Raw genomic sequence first — 10,817 nt, 5'->3', positions numbered from 1 at the left:
AAGGGGATTTGATCAGGATGTATTGTATGAGAGATGAATGAAGGTAAAATATATTTTCCTGTAACTCAGGGGTGAAATTGCCACTGATCCTGACCTCATATGATAAATTGGTGCATTACCTTATATGACGAAATTTATACACGAAAGTGTTCATAGCGGTGTGTGGGGAGCCGCAGCTGCCACCATATATATATATATATTGAACACCTGGTCTCCGGCCAGAGCAGAGCGCATTGAGATAAACAAGCTTTAGTTGGAAAAGCTGTGTGCCTCTAGTTTGTGATGCAACCTGACATGATTTCCCGCAGCCTATTGTGCTTTGCCACGTAGCTGATGCTGATTTGGGACCAGGGAAAGTATTTAACCCACAAAGGCTGGGGGCTGGAAGAGAATAGAGTAAGTAAGTATGTGGAGATAGGAGAATTAGGGCTGGTGATGGGATAGAAGAGTAAGTATGGGATATAGAAGAGTAGTATGATAGATAGGAGTAAGTATGTAAGGATAGAAGTAAGATGTAGGACTAGAACTAAGAATAGGAATAGGAGGAAGTAGAAATAGTAATAAGTAAGATGTAAGAAGCAAGATGTAACTAATAAAATGTAAATAGAAATAAGTAAGATGTAACAAGCAAGATTACAAGGATCCTAATAAAACTGCATGGGGAAGAGCTCGCTGTTTGCCTCCTTATTTCCGCTGGACGGAAAGGTGGCTTACAGCGGTGAAGGATGCAGATGAAGGGTGGTCCTAGCTATCTTTCTAGTGTGGGGCAATAACATCAAGTCAGGTCATGACAGAGCAGCTAAAAAGGTCAGGTGAGTTACAATCTGATTTCTTGGTCACATTTGATACTTGCGGGCATCTGAAAGATCCCTAAGGCTGTACAAGAAGGCAGTCATGATTTGATGAAGGTGCCAGTTCATAATGGACAATAATGGATAAAAAAAAGATAAACTGCTACCCAAGAAGAACTTATCCTGTGGCACTCACTAGGTTTTAACTAGGAACACTTTATAAAAGACTATTATGTGCAAGGCTAATGAAATGAGGACCATTGACCAACTCAACATATGTCCATATAACAGAGTTCAAAGACAAAGAGGAAGCTGGGGATCTAAAAATGGAGAAGTATTGCAGCAAAGCAGAGTCAGAGTTGAAAGACTATCTGGCTGGATAAATGTTAAAGATATTTGCTAGAGACAGGTAAGGATGAGTGGACCTTACCAAGGACCTTACTGTGGAGGAAGTGAACCTTGATCAGATTTGAAGGGTGATCAGATAACAATAATGACTTGTAGTGAATGACCTGACTTATCAGGATTCTTCACGGAAATGGGATAGTACAAGGATGTGCATAGATATTGTGAGCAGACACTTAGAACTCTGAATCTGGAACATCAGGTATTATAAAGTAGAAAATGATAATTATGCATTTCAAAGACATACAGTCTTAATATTGCATTATACTTCATGGCATAAATTTTCTTCACTGTTTATCCTTTATTTAAAATTTTATTGGCTAAGTTTCGATTTTGTACAAGTTGGGTATGTGATGTAGACAAGCAACACACGTGATATTCTTGATTAAAAGAAGCAACAAAATGACACATTGAATACAAAACAGAATATGGTGTGTCCATGTAATAAAAATTATGTAACTTGAATAGAGAAGGATAATTTGATTGTACATGCTAGGGACTAACTTATTTCCTAATAGCTGTCTTTTCAGTACTGGTACAGTGGAAATTACCTCCATCATGGTAAGGAAAAGCACTCCACCTATGGTAGCAAGCAAATCCCTAAACAGATAAAATAAAGTAACTAATGCTGAGACTGAAGACAGGGATTACAAGATCATTGTGTCCACAGTTTTCTGAAAATGGATGAAACCTTTCCTAAGATATGCTTAGTGGTGTTTGCATACCAATGATGATATCCCAAAAGCAATTGAAATTTATACCTAAAATCTGAATATGGGAAATTTTAGATAATATATGTGTTACTGAATGATTACCTTGACAGGTCTAATGGTGCTTAGTAATGGCTATTCAACCTCAATTAGAGAAACATCAGATAGTTTCATGAGATCACATTTACTAGGGCCTTCATTTCCTCATTTGATTTGGGGCTTGAATAACACTTTCTACACAGAGTTACCCTGCAACTTTAGGCTTTTCAAGAACACCAGTTGTGTTTCTTTCTGAGACACCAGAAAGAATGCATATTATGGTTTGTGTTCTCATAGAATTTCAATATAGCTATTTATTAAACATGAAATACAAGTGTAAAATATGCTAACTCAGCCTACTTAATGCTGTTAACCCACCTCTTATTCTAAAGTAAGTATTAGACAGAAATCTTCAAAGCTTTTTGAGGAAACTTCCTAATTCTCATTTTGAGGTTCTATTGAGATAAAATGACTGGCTATTATAAAATACATAGCCTAAAGGTGTTTCTGTAATGTTCTCTGTGAAGGTCCATAAGTTCAGTTCTCCTCTTTCTATTAAAGGAAGCCCACATCCACCCCTCCAGGACAGGTAAGATCAGATCTCAGTAGAAACCTGGAGGCCTGACTCAGTGAACCTTATAGCCAATCGGTAGAAGGAAAAGGTTGATGAAGAGGGCTGACTTGGTATTTAAACTCATAGTGAGATGTTGTTGGTTCAGATCCTGACAGCTCAGCAACCTCTGAAGAGATTGTGGAGCGCACCAAGACAGCAACAATAATCACAGGTGGGGCCCTGATTCTGCTTTCCCTGGGAGGAATCCTTCAGATACTCCTTGAAAAAAAATCAGATAAAACTCATAAATAATAATATCTTCTAAACTTCAGCAAAACCATTGTGTGGAAGTGGGAGAGAGTAGAGAACTCAGAGAGGAATCCAAGCCACTCCTGGATCCAGGTTTGTATGGGTTCCAATTTATTCCATGTCTGGTAATTTTCAGAGAGAATGACAGCTAGTATCATGCACAATAGGGACATGTTCATCTCACCCTGAAACTAGATATTTATTGTTTTTGATCATCACCACTAAATAAAAGCTCATTTTCATGTTTGTCATATGCAGAGGAAGTAGTAGGGTGCATGTCTCTAGCCAAAAAGAGGCATGGCTTATGAAACCTGGCTTGACCTGATTGTGAAGTGCTCAAGTGTCTTTATGTATTACTTCATCATCCCTGGTGGCATTGGCTTCCAGTATCCTTCCCATGTGAGATTTTTCTCATTGAAGTTATGAAAGTGTGGCAATGTCTCAAGGTAGAATAGAGTACTAGTAACTTTTATTTACTGTATATTTTCTAAGGAGGGAAGTCTAGAATATTTCCTTTGAAAAGGGGATGTTTCAAGTAAACTTATCTCCATCTCTAGAAATGGATGTGATACAATCTAAGTCCCAAGTCCAGAAGAACCTTCAGAAACTTCTGACTTACAATCACATGTTACATAAGAATTTTGTATCACTACAAATTCTTAGATAAATGCTGCAAGTTCCTAGATATGTTGGTTCTTAAATTTGATGTCCATGGTAATCTCTGATTATGTAAATTTGCAGTTTATGCCATTTTACAGGTCTAGAACTTTGCCCACATGCTGTATAGTTTTAAGTTAAAACTAAATGCCACCCAGAGAATTTTTAGTCCAAATTAATATTTAGCCAATTCTAAAATCTTTGAGTAAACATCTGGCAGAGTAGATAGAATATTTTTCTCCAGCATGGATGGTGTAATTTATGAAAAGGGTTGGTGTAGTTTCTGATTTGTTTTTCTTTATTATCTAGGTACTTGAGACATGACTCCTGCTGTCTTCTTGGCCATCCTGTGCTTGGGAGTGGCCTTGGCTGCTCCGAAACCTGATTATAATTTGGATGCCGAGTGGGAGGAGTGGAAGGGGAGCAACGACAGAACATACACCCCAGTAGGTCACATACACATACAAAGAGGGTCCTTCTAGAGAATTCTTGCTCATATTGGGTTTTCATGGATATAATAGTAGCCTTAGATGAAACACCTACCTGAGGTAGTGATGTGACATGGGGTAAACACAAGGTGACCACATTCCTGTTCATCAGAGGGTTGGGAGTGACTTTGTTTGTTTTCCTGAGATCCCTCTCTATGACCTTTACATATCTGTAGCAGCAAGTCCACATGGTCAGCTAAGGCAAAAGCATCATCAGAAGTAAATGTCATCAATTACATGTATTTCCAGGAGGAGGAAAAACAGAAGAGAGCAGTGTGGGAAGAAAATGTGAAATTGATTAAAGAGCACATTGTAGAGAATGGCCTGTGGATGAAAAACTTCACCATAGAAATGAATGAATTTGGTGACATGGTGAGCATGACTTAAATTGATTCATATTTCTGCCTTTGCTGTTTTGTTGTTTAAACGGAGTCTTGATGTTCTTTTCTGTGAAGTCTGGTGAAGAAATGAGGAAAATGATTACAGAAAGCTCATCTCTTACTCTAAGAAATGGGAAACGCATTCAGAAACGCAACCTCGTCACCCCTAAAACTTTGGATTGGAGAACGAAAGGCTATGTGACTCCAGTGAGAAGCCAGGTATGACAGCATCGCATGCCTGTATCACTCAACTACTAAGGATACAACATGCTATTGACATGCCAGTGTTATTTGACTGTGGTATGACATGTGGTTCAATAAACACTTTTCTATAACCTGAAAGCCACAGGTACTGTTCTTAGCATTCTGTTGCTAGTACCAAATGTTTCTTGGTTGTCCCAAGTAATGAGGAAGCCCTAAAAAATTCCTTAGCAATTATAAGTCCATATATGTACAGTATCATTTCTGTGCATTACTTAGTTTTGAATCTCCCCCTATGATTCCACTGAATTTCTCTCCAGACTTAATTTATTCCATTAATGACATTTATCACACATGCAGTACAGTAGATCACAGCTTTATGTGTATATGTGTCCTTGTTGGGCTACTCACTGTAGTATGAGACAACTCCCTATGGAGACTGACCCCTCTTACCTAGGCATCCATCAAATGCTGATAGTTCTCCTTTTTTTCATAAAGTATAGAACTGCTTTTTTCATATGGCATTCTGTTTCTCTCTGCTTAGGGAGGATGTGGTGCATGTTGGGCTTTTTCTGTGGCCGCTAGCATAGAAAGTCATCTGTTCAAGAAAACAGGCAAACTGATCCCACTGAGTGTACAGAATTTAATAGACTGCTCAGTAACTTATGGCAACAAGGGCTGTGACGGAGGCAAACCTTATGCTGCCTTTCAATATGTGAAGAACAATGGAGGTCTGGAGGCTGAGGCAACCTATCCATATGAAGGAAGGGTAAGTGAACTTCCTGTCTTGTCATTTCAGTTCAGGTTGGGCAAGAGGAAAATATCAGAAAAATACACTGTATTCAGAGCTTACATTGAATGCAGAATCTCTCTGTGCTCCATCAGTGCTGCCCTTACAGTACCCACCACTTCATAGTTGTTTGATTCTCTGGTTCCTGTTTCTATGAATATGAAGGATGTGCAAACCATTCCACATATAATACAGTTATACACCATGAAATTCTTTTATGCATAAGAGATGTCATTGAAGACATGAGAGCTGACTTTCAACTCCAAATATCTCCATCACATTTCACTGCCTGAGATGATGTATAGAAGCACAGACATGGTGGTGTTACATTGCAAAGTGTAGAGTGTTATGGTTTTGAGTCATGATGTCCAGAGGGTAGATTAAAGTCACCAAGTCTTGTAACTTTATCTTTTATAGGTAAAGCAGTGCCGGTACCGTCCTGAACGCTCTGTTGCTAAGGTCACCCGCTTTTTTGTTGTACCAAGGAATGAAGAAGCTCTTTTGCAAGCTCTGGTAGCTCATGGACCCATTGCTGTTGCAATTGATGGTTCACACCCATCCTTTCGTACATATCGAGGAGGTAAACATGTTTTCTTCTAGATATTAATGAAGAATGCTAGTACCCCTTTGCTTATCCATGCACTAATCAAGTGTGTTGTTTCTAAGAGACATGACATTTCAATGCATGTGAGTACATCATTACTTATCATTATCTTTCAGCTTTTTTTTTACTCTACTTTTCTCTGCTTGGTGTATCTTAAGATATTGAGTTGCACTGAACTCTAAAGAGTGCCTTGAAGAAGGTAATTTATGTTCAGTTATGACTTCCTGGAATGACTTTCTATTAGTAAAAATGAAAGGTGTCAATGTGCCATCTTATATGGGTGTAAGAAATGATGTTTTGTCATTTCAGTCAGATTAGAAATGCCTCACTTCCTGTTGTTGCCTATGGTCATGATCAGCTTTCTGGAACCTTTCATTCCCTTGATTTTATTTTTCAGGTATATATCATGAGCCAAAGTGCAGACGTGATAATCTTGACCATGGTTTACTATTGGTTGGCTATGGTTATGAAGGCCGCGAGTCAGAGAACAGGAAATACTGGCTGCTAAAGAATAGGTATAAATTTCTAAAGTTACTTGATTTTAAGATCCAAGTGGATTTTCTATTTGTAGTTAGATTTTAGATACTAGTCACAGAAAGCATTGTTGCATTAAATTGAAAAAGGAACCTATTCTTTTTTGTTGTTCAAATGTATGTGTCTGTGTGAATGTGGGGGGGTGTGATATTGATATCAGTTGCCTTCCTCAGTGCTTTCTCATCATATGAACTGAGGTTCAAGTTTTTCTGATCCTAGAGTTTTCTGTTTTGAGGTTATATTTATGCAGTTCTTTCCAGTTATGTCCTGGCTTCCTCAATTACAGTTTGACTGGGAAAATATCTTATATTTACAAAATATTGCCATTTATTTGTGAGTTGTGTGTTTGTATGAATGATTTCTTTGTGGGGACAGATGTTTCTCCATATCAGAAGACACCATTTTTTCCCCAGAGATCCAATTACAGTGGATTGTGAGCTCACTTACATGGGTGCTAGGCAGGATTTTTTTTTCTGTTGACAAAGTTCAATGTGCCCCTAGTCTGAAGCTCTATCTTCAGCCTTATCCTAGCCTTAAGTGGAACTTGTAATCAAACTCTATAACTTACATTCACATTATCTGGCTAGTCCCTCTTTGTCTGTATCCACTAACATATAATGTATAGCCATGGAGTTCAGATTTTATCACTAATTTCCATGGGGCCCAATATCATAGTTGTGGCCATTAATTTTCTATTTTTCAATTAATTGTTATTTCTGAACAACCTGTTGGCAGAATAACATCCTGATTTTTCATGCCATGTCTTTTATAAGATAATTCTTGGTACTCTGGTAATTGACCATGTGAATTTTCTGATGAATTCTGTTAAGTTGGCCTGTAGTTCAGTGCTCAAAATGCAGATTTGTTGTAACAATCCTTTATACTATTTCTATTTTTATAAGTGGAAAACCTAATTTCTTTCAGCCATGGTGAAAATTGGGGAGAAAAAGGCTATATGAAGCTTCCCAGAGATCAGAACAACTACTGTGGAATTGCTTCTTATGCCATGTACCCTGTATTGTGAGCTGCCTGAGTGTGTCAAGGAAGGAAAGATATTAAGTCAACAGATATAGAAGAATATCATCCTATTCAAACTGGCCAGCCTCTGCTGTATAAAAAGCAAACAACATTTGTGTCACCAAACAGCAAAGCAGCAAGTGAAATCTGTGGTATGTTTGGTTTAGTAAGTCATGACCACTGCTGTAGCGATGTTCTGAACTGATTTGTACAGTTGAGTTCTGTAATGACTTGCTTTTAATTTTTTTCATTGTACCAAATGCTGTTCTTAAAAATAAAAGTTAATTATAAAGTTATCTATCTTCTCTATTTTTGTCCAGTGACATTTTTATGTTCGAACACAAAATTTTTCTTGATGATAGAATTTAATGTGGTGCTGATGTCATGGGAGGAAGAATGCGTGGCTCCTCTGTGACGGATGCTATTTCGTAGTTAGCTTTTGCCCTTTTATACCAGCAGCTGCAGTGTAAAAGATTATATGAAAACATCTGTACTTTGCATTTTTAGCTGGCATGACAACTCACTTTCAAGTATTGGCTTCTCTGTGCAATAGGATAACCCCACATGCGACACCTCTGCAGGGTGCTGGGCTGTGACACCCACCTCTTCAGTACTCCAATCTTTTGTGAGTTTCCTTGTGACTGGGTCATAGACATCAAGGTGATTGTATCTTCAGCTACAAGGATACACTTTGAAAAGTTTACTCCCTTGCCATGCTGAGTGATGACAGAATCATTTTAATGCAGGCTTTTGTCTATAGTTTTTCTAGCTAGAGCATACTTGCCTGGTGCAATTTTCTTTACCATATGAAAGTATATACCGAAAAATAGAAATACACACGTCTAAGTACTTATTCCACTGGGATATGCTATGTATCACTATTTGTGGGCTCAAGCATCTATATAGCATTAGAATATATCACCAGTATAGTCAGACCTTGTTTCAGCTTCCCGGTGCTTGATTTCAGTGGCAGGCCTTTGGGTCTCAATAACCTCACTTGCATGGTCCTATCTAGAGATAGTTCAGCTCTTCTGTACATCTAGATGGACAAGTAGGCCTGCTAAGCCAGAATCTTCTTTGTCTCACACTTCTTTTTTTATATATATATATATCCTACTTATAACTTTTATAAAGACATGACATTGTTAATACAAATCTGTGGTTGGGCAGATGATCAACTGCAACAGAACTGGAAGGGGAGGTCCATTTTCATAGTGAAATTTTTTCCTGTTCTTGATGGCAGCCACAAGTCAAAGTAAAATTTATCCTGATTACTGTTATCTTGAGCTGGAAGTTTATCCCCCAATCCTTTCATCTGGGTCCATTCTCTGTCTGTCTCTTATTAGAAAATAACATACTTCAAAGAGGTAACAAGAACATATAATGAAATAAAATATAAGATAAAACTAAAGTCCTTACATTTAGTTTGGGCAAGGCAAACCAAGAGAAAGAAAAGATAAAAAAAAAAAAGCACTCTTGTTCACACAGTGAGGAGTCTCATAAAAGTACTAAATTGAAAGCTATAATATACATTCAGGAGACCTGCTAAGACACATATAAGGCCTGTACTAGTGGCTTTAGTCTCTGTGAACTCATATGAGCCTTGTACAATTGGTTCAGAGAACTTTGTTCTCTTGCTGCCCTCTATACTCTGTAGCTCTTACAGTGTTTCTGCCTTTTCTCTAGGAGGATTCCCCGAGGTCTGCAGGGAGAGATTGGATGAAGACAACCCACTTAGAACTATATATTTTATGCTCCATTTCTCTGTCTGCATCTCTGTGTTTGTGCCTGTATGTGTATGTGTGTGTACTTTGTTTTGTATACTCATGACGTGGGATCACATAGGAATTTCAGACAATCAGGAGTCAAGGGTGGAAAAAGCAAAAGAGCCTTGTTTGAAAGGATTTGACCAGTCTCTTTCTGGTCAGGGTCTAGTTGGTCAGAGGGTAACCTTGCTGTCAAGGTTTTTACAAGATCATAATTCTGTAGACAACTGAGTTCTGAAGCCTTTTGTCTCAGAGGCTGTAAGGCCTGATTATCATATTTTTGTTGATCTTTTCCTGGACTAACTTGCCAACTGGCAAATTCTTAAGTCTTTAATAAATATAATAAAAATGAATTTAATAATCATCTCCTTGCAGCATTAATAGATTACAAAGGAGACAGGCTTTTATATATGCTTAACCATTTTTGCTCTCTAAAATCTACTAATAGCAGGTGATAAGGAGCTAAAAATACACTGTTTGCTCAGACAGCCTATTAGTAGGATTAACCTTCCACTTTCCTGCTGATTGAGGTCTCTGCTTATATGAAGTGATATATGTAATCATCACTTATATTACTAGGGACCTTGGGATACATGTAATTCTAGTTATCTTTGTTGTGAGGGCAAGTTCAGTGCCACTGGTACTGGTAGAGAAATGTTGACCCCAACTCATTTTAGTGAGGAAGTAGAGATATATTGTCCCATTTTTTTTAATAGAGAAATGCTCCACAATCTATCAATGTCTTTTAGCAGTTTATCCTAGTGTGGAGCCAATTTACTGTCTTTTATTTAAAGATCTTTTTTTATTGATTATTTTATTTATTTTCATTTTAAATGTTGTCCCCTTTCCTTGTTTCCACTCTACAATCTCCCAATCACCTCCCTGTGCCTCTATGTGGGTGTTTCCCTCCCACCAACCCACATGAGTCTCACTGCATTAGCATCAACCTACGCTGGGGTATCAAGCCTTCATTGATACCAGATAAGTCAATGCTCTGCTACATATGCAGCTGGAGTGTGGTTCCCTCCATGTGTACTCTTTGGTTGATTGTTTAGTCATTGGGAGACCTGGGCAGGTTCAATTAGTTGATACTGGTGTTGTTCCTATGGGGTTATAAACCCCTTCAGGTCCTTTAGTCCTTACCCTAACTTTTCCATTGGTATCCTTGTGCTCATTCTTATGGGAAACTAGGAGCTGGTTCTTTGAGAAAACCAACAAGATAGATAAACCCTTAGCCAAACTAACTGGAGGGCACAGAGACAGTATCCAAATTAGCAAAATCAGAAATGAAAAAAGAAACATAACAACAGAAACTGAAGAAATTAAAAAAAAACCATCAGATCCTACTACAAATGCCTATACTCAACAAAACTGGAAAATCTAGATGAAATGGATGAATTTTCTAGACAGACACCAGATACCAAAGTTAAATCAGGATCAGATAAACCATTTAAACAGTCCCATAACCCATAAAGAAATAGAAGCAGTCACAAAAATTCTCCCAAACAAGACAGTCAGGACAAGATGGTTTCAGTGCCGAATTCTATCAGATGTTCAAAGACAACGAAATACC

General features: G+C 38.0%; 1 protein-coding gene across 2 annotated transcripts; it reads left to right on the top strand.

The window, feature by feature from the left end:
• The first annotated feature begins 2,659 nt into the window (after positions 1-2,659).
• Positions 2,660-7,774, top strand: LOC116081960 (cathepsin 7-like). 2 transcript variants are annotated; one of them, XM_031358736.1, is made up of 8 exons: positions 2,660-2,730; positions 3,774-3,910; positions 4,202-4,324; positions 4,408-4,551; positions 5,078-5,302; positions 5,741-5,903; positions 6,325-6,442; positions 7,386-7,774. In XM_031358736.1, the coding sequence occupies exons 2-8, from the start codon at positions 3,785-3,787 to the stop codon at positions 7,483-7,485; spliced, it is 999 nt and encodes a 332-aa protein (XP_031214596.1). In that variant the 5' UTR covers positions 2,660-2,730; positions 3,774-3,784; the 3' UTR covers positions 7,486-7,774. The 2 variants fall into 2 exon arrangements, with proteins under 2 accessions (XP_031214596.1, XP_031214595.1); XM_031358735.1 differs by having other exon boundaries at positions 2,663-2,900.
• Positions 7,775-10,817: the final 3,043 nt, after the last annotated feature.

This window comes from Mastomys coucha, unplaced genomic scaffold (genome assembly GCF_008632895.1).
Source record: "Mastomys coucha isolate ucsf_1 unplaced genomic scaffold, UCSF_Mcou_1 pScaffold7, whole genome shotgun sequence".
NCBI lineage: Eukaryota > Metazoa > Chordata > Mammalia > Rodentia > Muridae > Mastomys > Mastomys coucha.
This window is presented reverse-complemented; position numbering and strand designations above follow the sequence as displayed.

Excerpts from the sequence above, each read along its gene's own strand:
- LOC116081960 (XM_031358736.1), top strand. The coding sequence starts at position 3,785 with ATGACTCCTGCTGTCTTCTTGGCCATCCTGTGCTTGGGAGTGGCCTTG. Across the intron at positions 5,303-5,740 it reads CCTATCCATATGAAGGAAGG|GTAAAGCAGTGCCGGTACCG; the intron begins GTAAGTGAACTT and ends TATCTTTTATAG. Across the intron at positions 6,443-7,385 it reads TACTGGCTGCTAAAGAATAG|CCATGGTGAAAATTGGGGAG; the intron begins GTATAAATTTCT and ends AATTTCTTTCAG.